The sequence below is a fragment of the Echinops telfairi genome, unplaced genomic scaffold (assembly GCF_000313985.2).
Source record: "Echinops telfairi isolate 266 unplaced genomic scaffold, ASM31398v2 ScPeMD7_20;HRSCAF=75, whole genome shotgun sequence".
In the NCBI taxonomy this organism is placed as follows: Eukaryota; Metazoa; Chordata; class Mammalia; order Afrosoricida; family Tenrecidae; genus Echinops; species Echinops telfairi.
In genome coordinates this window covers 3,999,576-4,025,436 of record NW_022103917.1, presented here as the reverse complement: position 1 = coordinate 4,025,436, position 25,861 = coordinate 3,999,576, and the positions used below count along the sequence as shown (strand labels likewise).

At 41.4% G+C, this 25,861-nt stretch overlaps 1 protein-coding gene across 1 annotated transcript; it reads left to right on the top strand.

Moving 5' to 3' along the window:
* Window positions 1-24,212: 24,212 nt before the first annotated feature.
* LDOC1 (LDOC1 regulator of NFKB signaling) lies at window positions 24,213-25,547 on the top strand. The gene has a single exon (XM_045288369.1). The coding sequence runs from the start codon at window positions 24,335-24,337 to the stop codon at window positions 24,773-24,775; it is 441 nt and encodes a 146-aa protein (XP_045144304.1). The 5' UTR covers window positions 24,213-24,334; the 3' UTR covers window positions 24,776-25,547.
* Window positions 25,548-25,861: the final 314 nt, after the last annotated feature.

Sequence of the window (25,861 nt, the reverse complement as noted above, 5' to 3'; positions counted from 1 at the left end):
CTAACAATTCAGCAGTCTGAGATGCTCACCTTTCTGGCATGATTGCTGAAGACAACAGGTGCACAATCAAATGTGGTAAAGAAAGCTGATGGTGCCTGGCTATCAAAAGCTATAGCGTCTGGGATCTTATAGGCTGGAAGATAAACTAGTGGCCATCTAACTGAGAAACAACGAAGCCCACATGGAAGGAGCACACCAGCCTGTGAGATCACAAGGCATCGAAGGGATCAGGTATCAGGCAACAAAGACGAAATAAAATCATAGCATTGTGAATGAGGGGGGGGTGCGGGGTGGGGACCCAGGTCCCATCTGTTGGAAATTGGATATCCCCTTGCACAAGGGCTGCGGGGAGGAGACAAGCCAGTCAGGGTGCAGTGTAGTAATGATGAAACATACACTTTTCCTCTAGTTCTTGAATGCTTCTTCCCTCCCACTATCATGAACCCAATTCTACCTTACAAATTCAGCTGGACTGGAGGAGGTACCCTGGCACAGATAGGAACTGGAAACACAGGAAATCCAGGAAAGATGAAGCCCTCAGGACCACTGGTGAGAGTGGTGATATCGGGAGGGTGGGGGAAGGTGAGGGAGAAAGGGGGAACAGATTACAAGGATCTACATATAACCTCCTCCCTGGGGGATAGACAGCAGAGAAGTGGGTGAAGGGTGATGTTGGATGGTGTAAGATATGACACAATAATAATAATTTATAAATTATCAAAGGTTCATGGGGGAGGGGGGAGGGAGTGCAAAAATGAGTAGCTGATACCAAGGGCTCAAGTAGAAAGTAAATGTTTTGAGAATGATGAGGGAAACAAATATACAAAAGTGCTTGACACAATGGATGTATGTATGGATTGTGATAAGAGTTGTATGAGCCCCCAATAAAATGGTATGGTAGAACAAGTCTTATGTAACAACATGCTACCTGATGTATGAATTATAAGTATTTAGGCTATGAATGCTTTCCAAAACCCTACACCTGTTAGGACTGGGCCAGCATCATCTCAGGTTCTTTCACTCATCTAAATCAATACATAACAGTAGCAAAACGACAGTTATGAAGTAGCAACAAAAAATAATTTTATGGTTGGGGGTCACCACAACATGAGGAACTGTTACAGGGTCACGGCATTAGGAAGGTTGAGAACCACTGATCTAACTGCTTGCTTGGTTGATACTATCTGTTACCATCATACTATCTGTTCTCAGCACAGAATGAGTCTGTCACAGTGTAAGTCAGATGGAACGATTCTTGAGATCAAAACCCTTTCCAGGGTTCTCCATTTCTCCAATGTCAATCTAGCAGTGGCTTACAAGGGCCCACACAATTCACACTTCTCATCATCTTTGTGACTCAACTTCTGTTACCTTTACTCATTTATTGGCTTTCATTCACAATAGTCTCCATATTATTGTTATTCAAGAGGCATTTCGGCCTCAGCACCTTTATGTTGGTTGTTCCTTGTGCCTTGAGTCTCCCTCCCACTCTCCCAATAGCTATATGCCTACTTTCCCTCCATCAGAGCTTTTCTGAATGTATTTTTTTTTCAAATGAAGCCAATATCAAATTCGAAGTCTTTCACCAGTGGTCATGATTCTGATAAGTGAGTCCATATAATTTATTTATCTATTAAGATTGCCATGCCCATGTGCATGTACCATATTCTTCCTTCCAGAAAAAGCACTGCTCATCCCTTCTGGGTGGCTTATTCTGAAGGGAATTGTCCTGTTCCTGACAAAGTATCCTTATCTGAAAGTAATGCCATCGTTCTTAACAGACAAACAAACAAAAAAAGAATTGTTCATGGACCTTAACAATCCTCAGTGGTTAAGTAAAGATGAAAGTCAACAAAATAAAATATCTTTTTAGAAAGTCCTACTACTCTTAGCCGGCCAAACAGCATATGGACCGGGCTATGAGGAGCCTGCTTTCTAATATTTTTAATACTATGTCAATCTCCTATCCATATTCATTGTGTGTTTTTAACATAGTTCATTCATTCAGAAGATCCCTGTCCAAATAAGATTGAAAACTCCTCTTGAAATGTTTGGAAGACCACAAATACAGAATCGTTAAAAGGAAACTGTCATATTGTGCCCAACTGGGTATATTTTTATGTATCTTTTTTTTCCCTTCTGAGATGACCAGTGTGGATTCCACCTGCCTTCAGTTACTGTGGGAGGCAGTTAGAATCATTGAAATACCACTACATGTCTGTACCATCAGACAACCTAGGCAATTGGTTGAGACAGGCCAGCCTGCATGTGTGCTGGAAGGTATTCACTAGACTCTAGAGGATCCTCTAGTGACTAGAGGATAGGTGGGAGTAAATTTTAGAAAACAGTCCGGTCTCAATAGCCAGCATCTCTTGTGCAGAAATCATTAATTATGAAATACTTGGAAGATAGCGCATCTATATGGAAGAGAAGATAGCTTTTTAGGCTTTCAAACAACTTGATGGAAGGGAAGACTGTGGCACCTTTGTGAAGTCACTAATAGAAGATGCTAAATGCCCATGCAAGCAACTGGTTTAGTGACATCATATGTCATAATAGCTATACAGCTCACCTGAAAGTTTCTAGGATGGCATGTGCTTCCTACGGAGAAACATTTGCCTAACTTCCCTGGCTCGAGTTGCCTCAGAGATTTCATCATCTTTCATTTATTTTAACCCTCTATTTCTGTGCATGTTAAAGTGAAGATAAGTATGATACCGAGGGACTCGTAGTTGTCTTTCTGTTAAGGGTGTAGAATATAGTGAGTTGCTTTGTTGAACCAGGGAAGCAGTGGATGCTTACACATGCCAAATTGTATTTAAAGTGCAAGGTAGTCTTGTTGGTGGCATTATTAGGTGCCATCAGGTTGGTTCTGATTCCTAGCAGCCCCATGTACAACAGAAAAAAAAGCTGTCTGGTCCTTCAATCCTGTTACATTTGTGCTCGTGGTTGTAGCCACTGGGCCAATCCATCTCATTGAGGGTCTTTCTCTTTTACACGATCCTCTCCTTTACTAAGCAGGATGGCCCTTTCCAGGAATGGCTCTCTCCTGGTGGTTTGTTGTCTAGTGCGCACCCCCTCTGCATTGTAGAAACCTAGAGTTCAAGCTGTGCTTCTGACAAAAGGCAGTGAAAAACCTCCACTAAGGTGTAATTCCATTTGTCTCCCATTTGCACTCTCTGCTTCATTCAGGATAGTTCCCGAGATATTAGAGCCATCTGCCTGGGACACAAATAGGTTTATGGCTTTCTTCCACTCTCTAAAGGCCTTCATTGGCTCTAATTGTCTCTTGCTTGATGGGTCCAAGTTCCTTATTTTGACATGAAATTACTACCATAGCTGGAACTTCTCCTAGCTTTCTCTCCCTACCCTCAAATAACCAAAAACACATACCACACTGAAGTATTCTCAGAAAACAGCATAGACATTTAAATGTCATGCTTTTGAAATTCTGTTTTCATTGCCTGGAATGCCCTCACCACACGCTCTAGGATGTCTTAATGAATCCAACCTGGATGAGCTCTCAGACTACTGGGGAGACAGACACGGAAACCAGTCATCAGATTACAGGAAAATGGCAGTTTAAGAAAAATGAAGGTTGAGCATGATAGTGGGACAAGAGCAAAATTAAAAGAAATAGAGGAAAGAGCTAGGAGGCAATGGGCATTTATAGAGGTCCAAATAAATGCATGTACATATGTAAATATATTTATATATGAGGGTGGGGAAATAGATTTTTGTGCATATATTTATAGGTTTACTATTAAGGTAGCAGGTGGACATTGGGCCTCCACTCAAATAGTCCCTCAATGCAAGAATACTTTGTTCTATTAAAATGGCATTCCATGATGCTCACCTCCCCAATATGATCACGGAGGACATATGGGTGCATAAGCAAATGTGTTGAAGAAAGCTGATAGAGCTGGCTATCAAAAGATATAGCATCTAGGGTCTTAAAGACTTGAAGGTAAACAAGCGGCCATCTAGCTCAGAAGCAACAAAGCCCATATGGAAGAAGGACACCAGCCTGTGTGATCACGAGGTGTCAAAGGGATCAGTTATCAGGGATCAAAGAACAAAAAAATCTTATCATTGTGATTGAGGTGGAGTGCGGAGTGGGGACCCAAAGCCCTTCTGGAGGCAAGTGGACATCCCCTTGTGGGAAGGGTCGTGGGGAGGAAACAAGCCAGTCAGTGTGCAGTGTAGCAACGATGAAACATACAATTTTCCTCTAGTTCCTAAATTCTTCCTCCCCACCCACTATGATTATCCCAATTCTACCTTACACATCTGGCTAGACCAGAGGATGTACACTGGTACAGATAGGAAATGAAATCACAGAGATTCCAGGACGGATGATCCCTTAAGGACCAGTGGTGAGAGTGGCAATGCAGGGAGGATGGAGGGAGAGGAGTAGAGAGGGGGAACTGATTACAAGGATCTACATATAACCTCCTCCCTGGGGGATGGACAACAGAAAAGTGGTGAAGGGAGACGTCGGACAGGGCAAGATATTACAAAATAATAATTTATAAATTATCAAGGATTCATGAGGGTGGGGGGAGCGGGGACGGAGGGGGAAAATGAGGAGCTGATGCCAGGGGCTCAAGTAGAAAGTCAGTGTTTTGTGAATGAATGATGAGGCTAACAAATATACAAATGTGCTCTATACAATTGATGTATGTATGAATTGTGATAAGAGTTGTATGAGCCCCAATAAAATGATTATAATTAAATAAAGAAAGAAAGAAAAGAAAATTGGAAATACTCCTGCAACGAACACCTAGTAATACAGTACTCTTGGACATATAACAGTGAAACAGCAGACCGACAACAATAAAGGGAAAATCTTAAAAGCAGCATAGGCTGGGAGAAGGAATACTAGCAAAGTAACAAATTGCCATCAGATGCATCACCTTATAGAAATCAATATTAGAAGACAGAAGACAATGAAACCATTACCTGTAGTAGTGGAGGAAACGTATGGTCACTATAGCCTTTTATATCTAGCTAATGTATAGCATGAGATTAAATGCACTTTCAAGGGAAAAGTTCACTCGTCATAGCTGATGAAATAATTATTAATGCAACTATGTCAGAAATATAGAAATTGAACTCAAAAGGAAAGAATAAGATGTAAGAAGCAATGATGAGACGTACATTGATAAATATGTGAATAAATCCAAGCATGGATTACATACGGCAATAATTGTGGCTGGTTTTATAGGCATAAAACTGAAGGAATTAAATAGTGGCAACAATCAGAAATGAAGAGAATATGCTCGCTGTAAGGTTTTTGAATTGTTCAAAAGAAGAAAAGAGGTATTGGAAAATTTCAGACCTTAAGTCATGTGGAAAATTTAAGGCTAATGATTAAAACCTTAGAAGTGAAATGTGATCTTTCTATACCAGCAGAGGGAGGGAGAGAAAAATAAAGAACTGTGTAGCAGTACAATAAAATGTAGCCAAAAACAGAGGTAAAGTAAAGGAAGAGTTAAAAGAAAAAATATCCAAAAGAAGATGTCAGGGATAAATACAAATATATTAGTAATCGTAGTAAACGTAGATCTATAATAGTTAAAAGCAAAGCTTTTATATTGCATATAAAAGGCATCTAGTCATATCTTATTTACATGAGAAATGATTTAAATTCAGAGACCTAAAGGCAATGAAGATATAGGAACGGAAGAAAATGTATCAGGCACATATTCAAAAGAAGGGTGGTCTGGATATATCAATATCAAGCAAACAGGATTTTAAGGCAAAATAATAAAATCCACATTTTCAGAAATACAGTTGTGTTGAAAAATATTTTAAATTGCTAAGCACAAAGAGTTAAGCACTCAGCTACCAACCAAAATGTTGTTTGTTCAAATCCACCTCTGTGTACTGCAAAAGGAAGATTTGGCAATCTGTTTCTGAAAGGTCCCTGTCATGAAAACTTGATGGTACACGTTTCTACTGTACAAGTTGGAATCAACTCACTGGCAACTGACTTTGGATTTTGGAAAACCTAACATTGAAATACATAGCACCTACAATGTCAAAATGACAAAGAGAAACATCACAAGTCCATGATCAAGGTCGGAGATGTTATTACATATCTCTTAGAAGCGATGGATCCAACAATTTAAAAATATGAAAACTAATGAATAGCTGTATAGCTATATTAGTAGGCATTTCTCTTCATTAAGATTTGATTTTCTTTTTAAATTGAGTTAAACTTTTCGCTTTAATGATTTTATGGACATATAGTTAACATACCATACAATTCAATGGATTAACATATTTTAAAGTGTTGTGTTATCATTATCACAATCCATTGCATAATAATTTCTTCATTCTTGTGGTCATTATTATTAGCTCCCCATTTCCTCCCAACCTCCCCTGACATAACCATAAGAAACATACTGTCTCTATAGATTTACCAATCCTGTATTTCATAGAAAGAAAAAATACAAAAATAACCCAACATCTAAAACTGATTGTGCTAGCAATTGTACAATAATTTGTGAGATGACTGAATGATTGAATTGTATGATATCTGCATTATAACCTAATAAAATAGTTTTGAAAACAACCCAACAATAACATAAAAAGTCATAAAAACCACAATGCAAAAGCAAGCAGAAAATAATAAAAACTGGAGTACATTTTAAATGGCTCAGAAGGAAGAGCAACTGATAAAGTGTTAATTTTTAACCTAAGTACATCAGCATGAGTCCACTTCCCAATGCACTCATGCTAGCAAGGCTAGTCACATCCCGGGTCAATGGTCAGAGGAGATTCTCTGGCGGCTTACTCCTCGAGGGAACTCTGTAAATGGATTCAAGGTTTTCAGTCATCTGTAATAGCAGACTTTCTCTAATGGACAAATATAAAACCTCCACCCAGCAATTAGAGAATAAATAGCTTTTTTTGCCCCATAGCACGAATGGAACATGTATAAAACAACCATGTCACAAGCAACGAAGACAATGTCAACAAATACTAATCAATGTCATAAATACTCGACATTATTTTATGTGATATGAAATAAAATAGTAGAATTTTAAAAAACTAAAGGTTAGCTGATACCCTAGATGTTTAGAAATATTAAAATGTATTTCTAATAATAATAGAGAAACATAGTCATCATAGCAATTAAATCACATTTTAAACTAAATGATCATGCAAACAATTCTTATAACAAGTTCTGAGGTATAGCCAAAGCAGTAATGAGATGGAAATTTGTGCACTTAAATGTATTAGCAGAAATGAACAGAGGCTTAAAATTATAAGTAAAGCATACAGTGCAAAAAATTATTAAAAGAACAGAATAAAAGCAAAGAAAGTAAAAAAATAGAAAATCAGAAAAAATGAAAAATGAGTAATAAAACAGTTGAATATAATAGACAAAACTTTGGGAAAAGGGATCATGAAGAAGGGCTAAACAGGCTGAAACTATGATTAGACGCACACTTCTAGGTTCTCTTTAAAACAGCCTTATGCAAATATATATTCAAAACCCACAGCCCATCAAAACCCACATCCTCCCCACCCTTACAGAAGGGTCATGGGGAGGAGACGAGCCAATCAGGATACAGTGTATCAAAGTTGAAACATACAACTTTCCTCTAGTTCTTAAATGCTCCCCCCGCCCCCCGCCCCCCACCTATCCTGATCCCAATTCTACCTTACATATCTGGCTAGACCAGAGGATGTATACTGGTGCAGATAGGAACTGGAAACAGGGAATCCAGGGTGGCTAATCCCTTCAGGACCAGTGGTGAAAGTGGCCATACCTGTAGGGTGGAGGGAGGGTGGGGTGGAAAGAGGGAACCGATTACAAGGATCTACATATAACCTCCTCCCTGGGGGATGGACAACGGAAAAGTGGGTAAAGGGAGACGTTGGACAGTGTAAGATATGACAAAATAATTTATAAATTATCAAGGGTTTATGAGGGAAGGAGGGGAAAAATGAGGAGCTGATACCAAAGGGCTTAAGTAGAAAGCAAATGTTTTGAGAATGATGATGGCCACAAATGTACAAATGTGCTTGTCATAATGGATGTATGCATGGATTGTGATAAGAATTTTATGAGCCCTCCATAAAACGATTTAAACAAAAGAAAATGAAAGCATTTCATTCATAATGACAATGATCTGAATTAAGTGGGGCTATTGATATGTAGTCAAAAGTTTATTTGACATTGAAAACATTTTATAACAATGACTTCCCAATGCCACCCAAATCATTAATATTATTTAATAAAATATGATCAAAATGTCCTTACTTGTGTAACATGTACAAAATGTATGAGTAGAAAAATTTTCCTTTACAATTTATTTTAAAAAGGTCTTCTCAAATGTGTTTCCAGGAAACATGAAAAGCCTGACCATTAAAGAAATTGAAGCTGTAGGAGAAACAAAAAATCGACCTTGCAAAGCCACACCGCCATACTCACAGAAACACATATAACCCAAAGAGTTTCACAGACTAGTTCTGCCAAACCTTCTAGAAGAGGTAATCCCTCTATTATGCAAACTACTCTTGGAGCCCAGGCCTCCCTGGGATTGTAAAATGTAAAGCATTACAAGGTTCAGTAGGCAAGCTTGAGAATCACTGATCTTGTCCCAGGTCTTCATTTTGCAGCTGAGGAAAGAGGGACGTGGCAGATGACGTGACTATTTCAGCTCCCAGAGGCAGTTACCCACAATCGAGCAAGGCATTTTTCTGATTCTGCACTGCAAATCCTATATATTTTTAATACTCTCTTTCTCCTTTGCAAGTCGTTATCTGTAGTAAAAAGTTCTGTTTTTGAAAGGCTCATAATAGGAAGTAATCTGCAATTACCATGTCATTTTAGAGCAGATTTGAATTGAAATTCAATTCTTCAGGAGTGAAAGGAGCAGACAATAAACTTCCCACCTGAAATGGCTCCAAATCAAGTTTTCACAGCACAGAAAGATGAAAGAGAATGTTCTTTTCCTGTTATAAGAGAATCCCCCCTGGGGGATTACACAAAGGTATCGCAAGCCTATCAGGACATAGAATTTTTCTGGCATTTAGTTCCTCATCCTGGACTCAGTGTTAGAGGAATAGATGGAGAGGGGCTGTCTATCCCATGCCAGCTGTCTCAGAGTGTCCAGTTAGATAGACATATTTTAATAAGAGAATAAACAACAAATACAGGCACAATGAATAGCATTCAAACAAGGTGTCTTAGTAAGGATTATGATTCATTTTCTGAGAAGTTGATTTAGTTTTAGCTCAACTGGATAGTTCAGAACATATTTCTGGTAGGTAAACAGGCATGTAAATTACATTGTGAGGACTTTGAGAAAACTCTCTGTCATTAAGTCAATTCTGACTCATAATGACGCCCTAGGGTAAATTAGCACTGCCCCTGTGCCTGTGAATCTTTACAGGAGCAGACTCTCTGGTCTCCCTCACACTGGCTGATGCTTTCAAATTGCTAACCTTTGGCTTAGCCCACTGCAATCCCCACTATGCCAACAGGACTTGTTGAGTATTTCTAGAGAAACCATAAGTTACAGTGAACACAAAGTTATGACTTCTGATGGACAGGGCCTTACAATATGGCAAAAAATCATGGAAGACCAATGACCAAAACTAATAGTCAAAAGTATAGATGAAATCCTAAAACACTCAAATATTTCTTAGTCAAGAAGGATCTTTCTAGAAAAGTAATATGAGATGGTCGGCGAAATCATTCTGTTTAACCAATGCCCAAAGATGGTTTGGTGTCACCGAGTCGGGTTCCACTAATAGTGACTCTATGTGCTTCTCCCAAGACCGATGTGTTCATTCTTCTGCTAGTCCACGGTACATTCAATATTCTTCACCAACACCATGATTCCAAGACCGCAATGCATTGCTCTTCCTTATGCATTATCAAGACTTAGCATGCATAGGAAGTAAGTACCATGGCTTGGGTCAGGCACAATTTAGTCCTCAAAGTGACATCTTTGCATTTTAACACTTCGAAGAGGTCTTTTGGCAATGATTGCCAAATGTTATTTGGTTTCTTGATTGCTGCTTCCTCCTTGACAATTTCAGTTGTTACTCCATTTATCATGAGATTGTCCACTGGCCCAGTTGCAAGGATATTGTTTTATGTCGAGGTGTAATCCATCCTGAAGGTTGCAGTCTTTGATCTTCATCAGTGTTTCAAGTGCTCTTGGCTTTAAGAGAGCTAGATTGTGTCATCCATAGATGAAATAAATCTTCCAATCCTGATGCTGTGTTCTTCGTCATATAATCCAGCTTCTTGGAAGACTTTGCTCAGCATTCGGACTGGATAAGTATGGTGAAAAAACTTAACCCTAACACACACCTTTCCTGTTTTCAAACCATGCAGTGTTCCCTTTAAAAAAAATCTGCCTCTTGGTCTATGTACAAGTTCTGCATGAGAAAATGAAATGTTCTGGAATTCCCATTCATCCCAACCATATCCACAGTTTGTTATGATCCACACATTCAAATGCTTTTACATAATTAATACAACACGTGGTCAAATAGCAATGCTAATGGTAAACATACATTATAATGCCAGTTAGATACCAATTGCTTTTATAAGCATTTTCTTGTTGAACATGTAGAATGATGTTTTCATTTTAGGGAATATTATCTACAGTTAATAGATGGGGAAGCTGTAGTCGGGAAGTTGGGTGCATTGCTAGCACTCTAACTTAAATCTGCCACGTATCAGTTGATGTTCTCATCAGTACTCTATAGGTGCTTCTCATCATGAGCTCGCCAAGGGAGCAACTGGTTTCAAGTCCAAGGTAGCGTTTGGGTTTGTGGGCCCCCTTTCTTTCACTCTGAGCCATACCTTTCCCTGGTCATTTCTCCCTTCCTAATGTTCTTATTATATGCTCTTTTAAGACAAAACCAGACCCACTTAATTCTGGCCGAAGAATAAATATCAAGAACAAGAGCAGCATGAACAAAACAATTTCTTTGCTACTACTGTTGGCCAATGTGTGCCAAACTGTGGTTTTCAAAATAAACAATTTAATTAAAACCAGGGGGGAAAGCTACATGAAAGCAAGTAAGCTAAAGGTAAAGAAGAGTCTGAAAAATAGGCATAATTCAAGTGAAAGTTTGTGACCTGCACTGATAAAGGTAATGTAAGAAGGTCCAGAGGTAAAATGAGAATATTGCCGAGAAAGGTCCTCAGTTGATTCTGAGGGTGCTTTCACTTAGATCTTGAGGAGTTTGGAAGCAGGATGATTGGGGTGCTCATAGCCTAGCTCCAAGTACACATGCCAGCCCCAAGCTTTTCCTGGTACACAGCAACGGAATAAGGAATTCTAGAAGCTCAGAACCAGTCTCCAAGCACCTGTATTTGGGCCATTCACATCTATCTACACTTCCGTACTCTTTATTCAGACCTTTCACTCTCTCTTTTTGCTATGAGAACAGAAACCACCAGGTCTTGGTCATAGTGACCTCTAGGGCCCCTCCCAAGTCAAATATTGTTGGGCATCCCTGAGTTCAGGAAGAATTACATTTCCAAATCGTTTCAATGCCTGAGAATACTCCTTCATCAGAATCCTGGTGAACAACAATGTGCTTTGTCCTTCATTCTAACTAATGTTCCAGGCAAACCAGAAATCTCCTTATACCAGTGAGCTGCTCTAATGAGATAACAGGTCTCATCACAACAGAAGCAACACATGTGTTTTGTCTCCAAAATTTCCATCAGAAATAGACTTCCGTCAAGGGCCATTGTGTTTTCAAAGGTAGGTAGAAGAGTTGATCAATTAAAAGTTAACGGTAATCCAAACTTTAATTTGACCTTCCATGTAGCCATCCTATTTTCTCTCTGAGTCTAGGGACTTGCTGTTGGCAGGTTATGATTTATCATGGTCCCAGTAGTTCCTTTGATATGACTGCTAAGAGGCAGTGTTATTTTGCAAATCATTATCAGTTCCAACTGCTTTCATATTTTTCTCTTTATAATGAACTTCGTGTCTAAAAAAATCACATCAAGCAGTTATAACTGAGATGATGAATATTTTTAGCTTAGGGAAATTTGCTAGCAATGTGTATATCTAGTTTAACTTGAGCTTCATTAGAACTAAATTTTCCACATGACACCTTTTTTTTTTTAACTTTGCTCACAGAAGAGGGTCAGGTCACTCTAGGGTTTATGGGCCATTCTTTTTGGGAACATAGTAAGGCAGGCCTTTTAAATAGAGAGAAACCAAGTGCTTTGGCTTTATTTTGGCTTTTTCTTCCTCGAAAATATGATTTGCTATTGTCTTTGAGGCCACACACAATTGCAGTCCTGAAATTAAAGGAGAAACCATGTCTCACAGGAGATTAGCTTAAAGCCCAGGGTGAGTCTCCATTTTCCCTTTTGTCTAAGGCTTATGTTGATCATTTCTAAGAGTCATTAGCAGGTTTCCAAAAGAAAAAAATATTCCACAGTTGGCAGGGAGATGGACAGGCTTTTCAGTGGTGGAATGTTGTTATTTTTTTTATTTCTTTTCAGTTGACACTGGTATCCCCTTACCTTCACCCTGCTTCAGGACAGAGTTGGGTGTCTTTTAATGAAAAATACTTGCTAAAACAAAGTCTCATTTCAAATTTTTAGAAAGTTATTGGATTGGAAGCTCTTATATGACAGAACAGTGGACAAAAGGGTTTGAAAAAGGATCCCAGATGACACACAAATAAATTATTAAAATATTAAGCATTGTTCTTATATTGCTATCACGGGGGCTAGGTGATAATAGACTAATTCTATTCTTTTGAGCAGTTTAATTGCACAAATGGCACTGAAATTTTTATCTCTACAATGAAATCTGCTGGCTTTAGGACCCTCTGATAACTAGAGTTAGATAAGTCATTAGTCTCCGTCCCACACCACCCCCTGTCATACCTCGTGCCTTTTTTTTTCTCCTGTGGAGAATGGCCGATTTTATCTGGTCAGGACGGCGCTCTCACAGGCTGTACCCATGCCTTCCTTCCTGTTCTGGGGGCTGGGCTCCTACGTTAGCCTGGGCTATCATAATACCACACCCCTCTCACAATAGCAACTGATCTAAGGGAGACAGTGATGACAGCAGGAATGCTTCCCTGGAAGTTTTGGGGAAGAGAGTCATTTCACTATTGGAGTTGTTCCACTGGAAACATGGAAACTTAGAACTGGTGGAAGCTCCCTTTCTACAGTCTTGCGAGAAAACTGCAGTGGAAGAGAATAAAGCCAATGCACACTTGGGGAGAGAGCTGAAAGTTGTGGTGGGCAGAAGAAAGAAATGAGCAGAGGCATGAGAATACTTATCCTTGCTTCCCACAGCCAAAAAGAAATCAAATGCATCCACACTCCTAGACGTGAGCGGAGTTGGCATACGGGAACAGCCTCTTTGAGTCTCAGGGTTTTTCATCTGTGCAAAGTGCCGAGCTGTTGCTGTTGTTATTAGGTGCTGTCCTGTGGGTTCTGACTATCGTCACCCTTAGTGCAAAGTAGTTCGTAGGAATGAGAAGACGTGAAGAAAAGGAGGTAGGCATGTGTCTATTTGGCGTCATTGTATGTAAATACAACTTATCTGGCTCTGGTGGAATGGAGTGTGAGCCTTCATTCAGCCCTTGGGCTTTTCTCTATGAGTCTATAGACCGGCTGTTGACAGGAGTGATTATGTTGCCAGTTTGTGACATCCCACTTAGAGGTGGTGCTCAGAGCTTAGTTAACTCCTCAGCAAGGACAAAGATAGATCTCAGAGCTACACATTTCAAGTCGTATCAGTGAAACATGGGGTTGGGCCCAATGAAGCATGGGATTGATGTGAAGGAGACTAAAAGAGGGACAAACTGTAATTGAAGGGAGCTGCTGAGGTACAGTCTGCTTCTTTAAGAGGATTTTACCAGAAGCTAGAAGCTAGAAGACTTCATCTGAGAAAGCTGCATGCCAATTGGCAATGTGGCCAAGCACATAACTGCCCGAGAGAGGGCAGAAACAATAAGAACCAGATCTGTGTAACAGTTATACCAGAATCCCTGCAAGTGACACAGAATAAAACACTTATTATAGAAATGATTTGATTGTATGTTCATGTGAGAGCTGGCAAAATAGTCCTAATTCATCCATTACTCGGAGTCTTGTTTGCCCTGAAGCGAGCAGTCAAGGGCAGATGGATGGATGGGAAACGGCAGAGGAAAGGCACAAACTGGAATCCCCATCAATTCTTCCCACTATCAAGCTTCCTGCCCTAAATCTAGATCAGAACATTCTTATTTCAACCTGGAAAATGCGTAGTGGTAATTACAAGGTGTCATAGAGCTTTCTCTAGCTCTCCTCCCCCCTCGAGGCTTATGATATAGCTTTCAGCCCCTTTAGAAACTCACCAAATTTAGGGAAATCTGACCCAGGCTGTACGTCATATAGGTGGCGATGTGAAGTAGAAGAAAGGTTGAGGTGCAGAATATCAAGCCCTACAAAAAGAGATGCCTATTACTTTATGCATAAGTTAATATTGCTCTACCTGATGTCCAAAGATATACTACACACATACTATTTTTTTTGTCTTAAGGAACAGAAATTTAACTGCTCACCATTCTGGAAGATGAAAGTGCAAATTAGAATTTTGTCCTGTGATCCCATCTGTAGAACTCTATCTCAATCTCTGGTGTCCGCTGGCAAATCTTTGATATTACTTTACTTGTAGATGGGTCCGCTCATGGTCTCTGTCTTTCTCAGAGTGTGTGTATCACTATATCTATTTTTTGACATGAAATGCCACTCAGAAGTGTTTCTGTTTGGAGCCCATGGTACTCTCATAGGACTTCATGATCATAACTAAATAAAACTCCTATCTCTTAACAGGAACGGTACAGGTGTTGGGATAGATGTCCACATTCCTTGGCCGGTACAGGATGCGATTCAATCTATAAAGGGCTTCATCCATTGAACATTATGTTTATGAAGTACATAAATCTCATAATCTAGTCCTAACACATTTCCAGCCTGTCTGCGCTCGGCCTGAGTAGTTTTATCATCTACTCTTCAATCCCTTTCACAGTCCTAGAGGAATCCTGTAATTTTTGAGGTGACAAAGCAGCAAACAGAGAATTGGAACACCTAAAGTTTATTCATTTCCTGGCCAGGAATATTCATTTTAAAATAGTAATATTGGCAGGTGGACATTGGGCCTCCTCATGCACATTCCCCTAATACAAGAGCACCTTGCTCAGCTAAACGGTCATTTCATGATACCTGCCTTCCCGACATGATCGCTGAAGACAGACGTGTGCATAAGCAAATGTGGTGAAGAAAGCTGATGGTGCCTGGCTATCAAAAGATGTAGTGTCTGGGGTCTTAAAGGCTTGTAGGCAAACTAACGCCCATCTAGCTCAGAAACAACAAAGCCCACAGAGAAGAAGCACACAAGCTTGTGCAAACATGAGGTGTTGAAGGGATCAGGCAGCAGACACCAAAGAACAAAAACCATCATTGTGTGACCACCTACCCCACATAAACGCTGAAGATGAATGTGTGCATAAGTAAGTGTGGTGAAGAAGGCTGATGGTGCCCGGCTATCGAGACCTATAGCATCTGGGGACTTAAAGGCTTGAAAGTAAACAAGCGGTCATCTAGCCCAGAAGCAACAAAGCCCACATGGAAGCAGCACACCAACATGTGTGATCATGAAGGGCCGAAGGGACCAGGCTTCAAACACCAAAGGCAGGGGGGGAAATCATATCCTCATCAATGAGGGTGGCACGTGATGGGGACCCAATGTCCATCTCTAGACAACTGGACATACCTTGCAGAGAGGTACTGGGGAGAAGATGAGTCACTTAGGGTTCAGTATAGCAATAATGAAACCTACAACCTTCCTCTAGTTTTTAAAAACTTCCTCCCCCCAACTACCATGACCCAATTTATGCCTTGCAGACCTGGTTAGACCAGAGGATGAACAGCGGTACAGATGGGAATTGGAAACTCAGGGAATCTAGGACAGATGAACCCCTCAGGACCAGGGGTGACAGTGGCGATACCAGGAGGGAAGGGAAGGGGTGTAGAAAGGGGGAATTGATCACAGGGATCTACATATAACCTCCTCTCTCGGGGACGGGCCGCAGAGGGGTTGGTGAAGGGAGATGCCGGACAGTGTAATATAAGATACAATAATTATAAATTATTAAGGGTTCATGGGGGAGGGGGGAGGGGGAAGGGAGGGGGAGGGGAAAAAAGGAAAATGAGCTGATTCCGGGAACCCAAGAGGAAAGCAAATTTTGGGAATGATGAGGGCAACAAACGTATAGGTGTGCTTTACACAATTGATCTATGTATTGTGAAGAATTGTATGAGCCCCAATAAAATGATTCAAAAATATAAATAAAATAATGTAGTAATATTTTCCAAAAAATATTTTAAGCTTCCACATATATTCAGTATTTAGATAGACTATTATTTGAGCTGTGTTCTGCATGGTCAGCAGATCAAAATCGCTATCAGCTCCTCAGGAGAAAGAGTGGGCCTTCTATCCCGTAAGTGGTCACAGTCTCAGAACCCACAGGGATCACTCTGAGTCAGTACCGACTCGATGGCAGTGGGTTATTAATAATTATGAGACCGAGGGCTTCTGTTCACTTGCCATCTGTCATAGACTGAGAGGGAGGGATTAAAAAACTGCTACATGTGTTTATCTTTGTCTTTTTATTTCCTATTTATTCTTTATAAAATTGAGTCCTATGATAAAACCTGCAAATCCCTGAACATGTGTAGGGTGGAAATCTGGCATAAAAGAAAAATTCAAATATTCCCCACTAAAGCTTATAGCAAAGTGGTAAAACTACACCTTAACAAAGGCAGAAAACTCTCAAGACCCAGAAAAACAAGGCAGACCTGATGTGTTCCGACTCACAGGTCTCATTGTGTGTTCCTTGGTACATAGCTTTTTTAATAATCACTGGAATTTTCTTGTGAATAGTCCCTTTTTTCATTACAAATTGGGCCACCATGTTTTTGTGTGCTTTATTACTTTATGCCCCCAAATCATCTTTGCCTGATATTAAAATTGTTTAAAATTTATTTTGTTTCCATTGTATGGTACAATTATTTAAAATCATTCTAGTATCAATTATTGTGAGTCGCTTTGTCTTAAATATGCTGCATTTTGCTACATCATCTAATCTGAATGTTTTTATCTTTCAATAAGTGAGTTTCACTGATTTTATTTATTGAAATGACAGGTGTTTATTAATTCAATTTTTTCAAATTGCTATTTTTTGTGTGTTTATCATCTTTGACGTTATTTTTACTTTTTAATTTTTCTCTGATGCTTTCAAAGAGTTACATGTTTGATTTTGTTATTATCTTTTACTTATAAACAATGCAATCCTTTATTATTTTAGCCCATTCTTACAATAAACAGTGAGGTAATAAATACATTTCCATGATTTACAGCTTCCCATCCTCTTGCCTACACCCCACAGTCAGTTCTTTTCCCCCAGATGTTGATTGGCATCTCAGTGAAATATTTGGGTCTGCATGTTGTTGTTAAGTGCACTCAGTCGTTTCCATCCCATAGTGATCCTATTGCACAACAGAAAGAAGCACTGCTCGAAGTTCCTGCGCCATCCTCATGAGTGTGCCTGTGCTTAAACTCATTGTTGCCGCCGCTGTGTGGGTCAATCTGTCAAAGAACAGGCCTTCCTCTTCTTTGCCGCCCTTCCACTTTACCAAGCCTGATACTCTCCAGGACTGGTCTCACTTGACAACATGTCCAAAGTATGTGAGATGCAGTCTTGCCATCCTTGCTTCTTAGGAACATTCTGGCTGTACTTCTTCCAAGACAGATTGGTTTTGTTCCTTTGGCAATCCGTGGTACTGTCGATATTCTTCTCCAGCACGATAATTCAGATTCATTGATTCTTCTTCAGTCTTCCTGATGTAATGCCCAACTTTCCCATGTATAGACAGGATTGAAAATCACCATGACATGGGCCAGGAGTACCTCAGTCCTCAAGGGAACCTCTCTGCTTTTCATCACTGTAAAGAGGTCTTGTGAGCAGATGACCCTGATGCAATGTGTTGGGTGTGAATACTACTTTTTAAAATCAGAGGGATACCTTTTGACCTCAGTTTTGAACAATCACCTCATTACCTTAAAAACATTGGCTCTTTTGCTCTACTCCCCTCTTTACCCAGTTTAGTTATAGCACTCCTACCTATATTATCAGAGTTTACACAGTCTAGCTTATTAATCTTTGGTTGAAATTCCCACATATATTTTAGTTTTAGCCCTCCATTTCCAGGACATCCACCCAGTTTCCATCCATCCCCTAAGTCGCTACACTGAATGCCTGCTAAGAACTTCACATGGCCACTTCGTTTTCTATTGTTTCCCAAACAAATGATCTTCAATCTAGCGGCTTGAACAACACACATTCATTCTCTTAAAAGTTCTGTAGCTCTGAAGTCAGACACATAGATCCTCAGGCAAAACTCAAACTGTAGAAGAGCTGAGAACCTCCCTGAGGCTTTAGGGGAGAATAATTTCTTTGCACATTCTGACTGTTGCTATTGTATGACTGAGGTCCCCATTTCCTTGTTGGCTTCCAGTTTAGGTATAGTCCCAGCTCCATGCCTTGATTGGTGGGCCCTTTCTTCCATCTTCAAAGCTAGCAATGGGGGGATCGGAGACTGTCTTAGGCTTTGAATTCCCACTACCTCTCTGTGACTCTTCTACCTTCTCTCACTTTTCAATATTATACAGGGTCACTTGGATAATCCAGCATAAGCTCTCCATTTTAAGTGAACTTTCATTCTATTTTAGAAATTATCCTTTAAATGTTAGGTAACATACCCACAGGTTTCAGTGATGATGGTGTGGACCTCTTTGGGTGGTCATTATTCTGCCTACCATGACAACCAACCTATTTAAGATTTACATTGTACTACAGCAGAGAAGTCAAGGAACACCTTCCCAGCCTCCTCTACCCTAAATAGTTCGGAATTAGCTTTGTGAGTTAGAGGCGTTTACCTGAGATTTAGAAGGCAGAAGAGAACAGACCATCATACTCTGTGGGCAGTTGCAGATCAGGTATCAAGCATCAAAGAACAAAAAATCATATCATTGTAAAGGTGGATGAGTGCAGAGTGGAGACTCAAAGCCCATCGGTAGGCAACTGGACACCCCTTTACTGAAGGGCTGTGGGGAGGAGATGAATCAGTCAGGGTGCAGGGTAGCAACAATGAAACATATAACTTTCCTCTAGTTCTTGAATGATTCCTCCCCCCCACTATCATGATCCTAATTGTACCTTGCAAATCTGGCTAGACCAGAGGATGTACATTGATACAGATAGCAACTGGAAACACAGGGAATCCAGGACAGATGACTCCTTCAGGACCAGTGGCTAGAGGGGTGATGCCTGCAGGGTGGAGGGAATGTGGAGTGGAAAGGGGGAACCGATTACAAGAATCTATGTATGGCCTCCTCCCTGGGGGATGGACAGCAGAGAAGAGGGCGGGAGGAGACATCGAATAGTGTAACTTATGACAAATTCACAATGATTTGTTAATTATGGAGAGTTCATGAGGGAGGGGGAGGGAGGGGGAAAATGGGCAGCTGATATTAGGCGCTACAGTGGAATGCAAATGTTTTGAGAATGATGAGGACAGCGAATGTACATATGTGCTTGACATGGTGGATGTATGTATGTATTGTGATAAGAATTGTACGAGCCCCCAATAAATTAATTTTAAAAAAATCAGATGTGAGATTCACAAGGGTTTCCTAAACTCTTGAGAAACATCAGCTTTGTTATAGCAACTGAGATAATTATTGGGTGCTGCACTGAGATTATTGAAAATCACAAGAGCTTCTCTTCAAGATTGTGAGAACGGCCCACTTTGGTGCTTCTGTTGGCGATCATGCATGAAAGCTTCTATGACCTGCATCCCCAACTCTCCCATTGGTTACAATGAGCTCCTTAGCACAGTAGTGTGAAACCGTATATATAATCTTGTCAGCTGAAATTATGCAAAATGTTTTTAGTAATCAATGAGAAAAACTATAATTTTCCATGTCTTTAAAACTCATTTTTCAAAATATTAAAACTCTCTCACTGTTGTTAGTTATAAACATAGAGATAAATTTTTAAAATAGCATACAATTTAATATAGTGGTATAAATTAATAGTTATTCAACACACTGACTGACTTAAAACTTTAGGAATATTGGGCATTACTTTTTTAAATTAAAAGACCATTTTATTGGGGCCTCTTACAACTCTTGTTACAATCAATACATCAGTTGTATCAGGCGTAGTTTTACATAGGTTGCCATCATTTTTTGTAGACAATTTTCTATTGAGTCCTTGGTATTAGCTTCTCTTTTTCCCTCCCACTCCACCCCCACCCTCATGACCCCTTGAAATTATTTTCATATCTCACACCAACCACTGTCTTCGTTACCCCATGGTTTCTGTTGTTCTTCCCCTTGGAGGGGTATGTGTGGCTGTGTGTCAATCATTAAGATCAGTTCCCCCCTTAATCCCCTCCTCCCCATTCTCCCTACCCTGCTGGTATCGCTATTCCCATTCCTGCTCCTGGATGCCGTGTGCTGTGAGTTCTTATGTCTCATGCACACCTGTGTACATGCTCCGGTCTAGTCAGAAGTGAGAAGCAGCACTGGGGTCTTGATAGTGGGGGGTGAGGAAACCTCAAGGAACCAGAGGAATATTGTGTGTTTCATGTATGCTTTACTGCGACCTGGTTAACTCAACTCTTCCCTGAGACCCCTTTGTGGAGGGATGTTCCATTGTCTACAGATGAGCTTTGGGTCTCCGCTCTGACCCACCTCGTTCTCAACACTATGTTTTTGTTTGTTAAGGGTCTTCTGATGCCTGTTACCCCGTCCCGATGACACCTCATGAACTTACAGGCTGGTGTGCTTCTTCCATGTGGGCTTGTTGTTTCTCTGCTGGATGACCAGCTGTTTCACTTCAAGCCTTTAAGACCCCAGACTATATCTTCTAATAGCCAGGCACCATCCACCTTCTTCATCACATTTGCTTATGCACCTGCTTTGTTTTCAATGATTGTACTGAGAGGGTGAGCATCACAGAATGACAGTTTGTTAAAATGAAACGTTCTTGTATTGAGGAAGGGTATGAGCAGGGGTTCGAAGTCTGTCCACTACCTCAGTGTATTGCCATATAAATATATGTACATAGGCCAATAACTATTTTTGTAGATTGATGTGTTTATATATGGACACACCTATGCTTACTCCTCTATCCATAGCTTCCTAAGTCATTCCTCTGTTTCCTTTTACCTTCCTTCTGTTCCACTATCATGCTGGCCCTATTTCTGCCTCATAGTACGTCCTGCCAGCTAGATTGCTGTTGCTCCAACATCCCCAGGATCTCTATATCCTATGTGTTGTGGATTTTAATTCCCTAGTTGTTCCCCTGTCTGTGGTGTTGTTAACTCACTGCACCCTTCCCCTGTCCCTTCTCCCCCAATTACATTCATTTTAATGTATCAAGAATATTTGAACAGTGCTTCCCATTTTCCTTGTCATTACACAAGATGATTTCAAAAAAATGTTTGAACAATGAAGTTAAACAATCATGAAAATTGTCCATAAATGTTTTGAAGCCAGTTCATATATTTAACCAGTGATATACAGAGAGAACGCCTGTTATATGCCTTATCAAATTTGTCATGCTTCTTTCAAAGGATGGATCAGTTTCTAACATTTTATCCTTTGTTCTTTCAGTGTTGTAAAACAAAACAAAAAACACCAAGGGTTCTTTTAAGTTGAACTGTTGTGTTTTTGTTTCTACCCTACTGTTTCCCCAGGGTTTCTCTGGGACAGCACATTTTCATCACAACCATAAGTTCACTTTCAGTGTTATTTACCTGATTTTTTTTCTTACACTGAGCTTTCAACTGTTAGCCAATGCCATCTGCCAATGCTCTCTTCTTATACAGTGTCACATCAATATAGCACTGGGAAATGAGGAGGCCTTATAATTTTGCTGTCTGTGAATGAACTGAACAACAGACTTTTAAAGTAATGAAGTGATTGGTCACTTATCATCACATGCATGTGTTATTCACATAATTATATATGAAATAAAGAACAACATAATGTATGTTTTGTGCAAACTACTCAATTGATGTACCATGACAACTAGCATTTTAGCCATATTGTTTGGGAGTGGTGTTTAAGCGATCACCGTCAACGATGGAACAAATTGACATCATGTACCTTCTGACTTGGTTCACAAATTAATTTATAAAAATAAAATTGCTTGTGCAGAGAGTAGATGCTACTTAGCCAACTAAAACGTGATACAATGATATGGCAAGAGAGAGAGCGTTCAAATGGGAGCTTTAGCAATATTTTATAAAATGACCCCTGGGAAATATATTCCAGGCAACAAATATGTTTTGTGTTTTTATAGTTTTATACTTGAATGGCAGTGTCTTACATTGGGGTCTCTTTAGGAGCAAACCTGTGAATTTATATATATATATATACATATAGCGGGGGGATTCAGCTGGTTCGCACTGGTTTGGCAGAATGGATACATATTTTTTTGTTGAGGTCAGCGAATAGGTTGCTAAAATGGCACTTATAATCAGGGTTCTCTCTAAGGTGGTGGCTGGATAGTTGCCCAATGTGGAAATCACTAATTTACAATCCCCATTCTTTTTAATGTTCATTTGCGCAACAGCGTACTCTAAGCACCTGAACTAATGTTCATTATTTTTGTAAGTATAACCAATCCCTGGCAGGGGGGAGAGTGTGCTGTAAGCTAGGTAATCATGGGCTTATTTGTGAGTACTTCCTAATGTGTAGTGAACTGTGCTTACCCACAGGACAGTTTTACTCTGTCCTCTAGGGTCAACATGAGTCATAATTGTGTATTGTTGCCAGTTGTGTTTTTGTTTCGATGTTGTTTGTTCACTTGTTTTCCACATCCATACCGTTGGAACTTAATGGAACTGTGCACCTTTGACAGAGTGCACTGTTAGCACGTGTCAATCACTCTTTATTAGTGGAATATAGTTGAGTTTTCCTTCTCTGACAGGTTTCTGCCTCACACAGGTTCTGCCTTGGCGGGGCTTATTATATATGTTTAACATGATAAGAAAGCACAGCAAATAAAGTATTCCTGAGTGGAATCTTATCACAGCAAAGGATAAATGTAGTTGGCTATTAACCAAAATGTTTTAGTCCACACAGAGGCACCTTGGAAGAAAGGCCTGACAACCTACTTCCAAAACACCAGTGTTTGTAAATCCTATAGTGCATGGTTCTATTCCAACAAGGCGTGGGGCTGCCGGGAATGAGGACTGATTGGTAAGCAAGTGACTTTTTAATGAGATTTAACTTTTGTTTTAAAGGATTCCTGTGTCTAAGAGATCAGTTGTGTTGTGGCAAGAAGTCTTTGAGGTGGGGCTACATTTTTCAAGGAGAGCCCACTGCATTGTTCCACACCTCTTGGGATAATCATATGTGAAGTAGAAAAATAAAATAAAACGACCACATTCAAAAACACAAATGTCTTAGTTGTCAAGCGTAGTATACGAACAATAATACTTAATAGCCCAGGGACTCTAACATTAGGAATTGAACTAGAGGCACAGACAGGATGGCTGCAAAGGGTTAGCAGTTCCTGATTTGGCAGAGATTTTAACACCTCACTCTAGAAAAACAAGACTAGTTCAATACTAACCAAGTAACAGATTCCTTTGACATGCTGTTTAGTCATGAGCGACAGGGTTTCTTAAGGGTGTGTATGCCTCCAAATTTGAATCCTCCCCCAAACACTCAATTCTGTGCCCAGTTCTTGGGTGGCACGATGAAATCTGGGGGCTACAGAACCTACGAAACCACTGAGGTGTGTGTGAGGAAGGAGAGGGGCTGGATGCTATCCTTTAAACTTAGCAGGTGGTGCTTTCTGAGAGGCTGACCCAGCGCCTCCTGCCTCCTGGGCCCTCTGCAAACGCAGCCCCACAGGCCCGGTACCTGTGGCTTTCAGACCCCTTCAGCCAGGCTGCAAAATCCCAGCTCCTCCCGCGGGCGGGGCAAGCCCCTCCTCTGACCCTGCCTCCCTTGGCCGAGTGCGTCCCGCCCGTGGCCCCGCCCCCACCCCCCTCCCCACCCCCACGCTGCGCGGCGCGCGCAGGCCGCCGGAGAGGCCAGTGGGTGGAGCCTGAGCCGCAGCCCGGCCCTCTGTGCGCAGTCCCTTGCCCTCCCTGCGCGCGCCTCGGCGGACACGCACTTCCTGCGAGGCCTCCGCGCAGCCCTTGGCCCACCCGAGCGAGCTGAGCCCCTCTGAAGCGTTCGCCATGGTGGACGAGCTGGTGCTGCTGCTGCACGCGCTCCTGGTGCGGCACCAGGCCCTGAGCATTGAGAACAGCCGGCTGATGGATCAGCTGCGGCTGCTGGTGTGCGAGCGAGCCACCCTGCTGCGCCAGGTACGTCCGCCCAGCTGCCCGGTGCCCTTCCCCCAGACGTTTAGCGGCGAGAGTGGCCGACTCCCGGAGTTTATTGTGCAGACGACCTCCTACATGCTGGTCAACGAGAACCGATTCTGCAACGATGCCATGAAGGTGGCCTTCCTCATCAGCCTCCTCAGCGGGGAAGCCGAAGAGTGGGTGGTGCCTTTGATCGAGATGGATAGCCCCATCCTAGTCAACTACCGGGCCTTTGTTGATGAGATGAAGGATTATTTTGGCTGGGATGATGATGAAGAGGATGAAGATGATGAAGAAGAGGACTATTACTAGGCCTCGTGACTCTCTGTCTTGGGGGTGGGGCCCACAAGCCTCGCACCCCCTCCCCTGCGCTACCACCCTCCCCCATCTCCTCTGTGTTCCTTGGCCCCCTCCTCTCTCTTGCAGTGCTCTGGCCCTTCCGGTTTCCCCTACACCCACACCCTTAGTGCTTGTCTTTGTTCAAGATACCTGCTGCTGAGGCCAGCCCAGGGCCGCTCCCCGCTCCCTGCGCATTTGGTGTTTTCCCTGTACTCCAGCTGTAGGCCAGGCCCAGGTGACAAATTGGACAGAGTCTGCACAATTTTACTGCCGCCACCCACCCAACTGCGAGGCCTGATCTGCCCCAGAGACCCAGGCTGCGTCCACCCACCACTTTCCACCAACAGCCCTCCGTCTTTGGAACTGAGGACCAATCTAGAAGATGCCAGAGGAGCTTCATCTCCTTGGACAATAAGACTTGCACAGCCCACTGGCCCGTGCAAGGGCCAACCGTTCAGTCTGATTAGTTCCCTACCAATTGCCAGCGACCTTCCCTGCCCCCGCCAGATGGGGGCCAGGGCCTGGCCTGCCTACCATCCCAATTGGGACACCTCTTCTGCATCAGTGATACACAGCTGTCATGGGTTTGGTTTTTTTTTCTGTGAAAATTGCAGCAGTCCTATAGATATGTGCATTTGGACAAAAAACTTACAGCCAACAGAAACCAACAAAACCAGACACTCAACCCGATTCTCCCTGGAAAACGCATTTGCATTCTTTTTAATAAATATCAAGCACTACTAAACACCAGATTACTGTTTTTAATCGTTAGGGGCCAGCCCCGGTGGTGTAGTGGTTACGAGCTTTGGGCTGCTAACCGCAAGCTCAGCAGTTTGAGACCACAGCCATTCTGAGGGAGAAAGACTGTAAAGAGTTACAGTTTTGGAACCCACCCAGGGGCAGTCCTACCCTGCTCTGTAGGGTTGCTTTTAGGTTGGCATCCACTCTAAGGCAATGAGTGAGATTTCCACTCCAGTTCTCCTTTCTCCACTGAAAGCTTTGGACCCAGCTCTATCATAATTACTCAGCACTCTCATCTCTAATCTCAGGGGCAGGGCC

What these genes read in the sequence shown, in the direction of transcription:
- LDOC1 (XM_045288369.1), top strand. Translation starts at nt 24,335, where the DNA reads ATGGTGGACGAGCTGGTGCTGCTGCTGCACGCGCTCCTGGTGCGGCAC.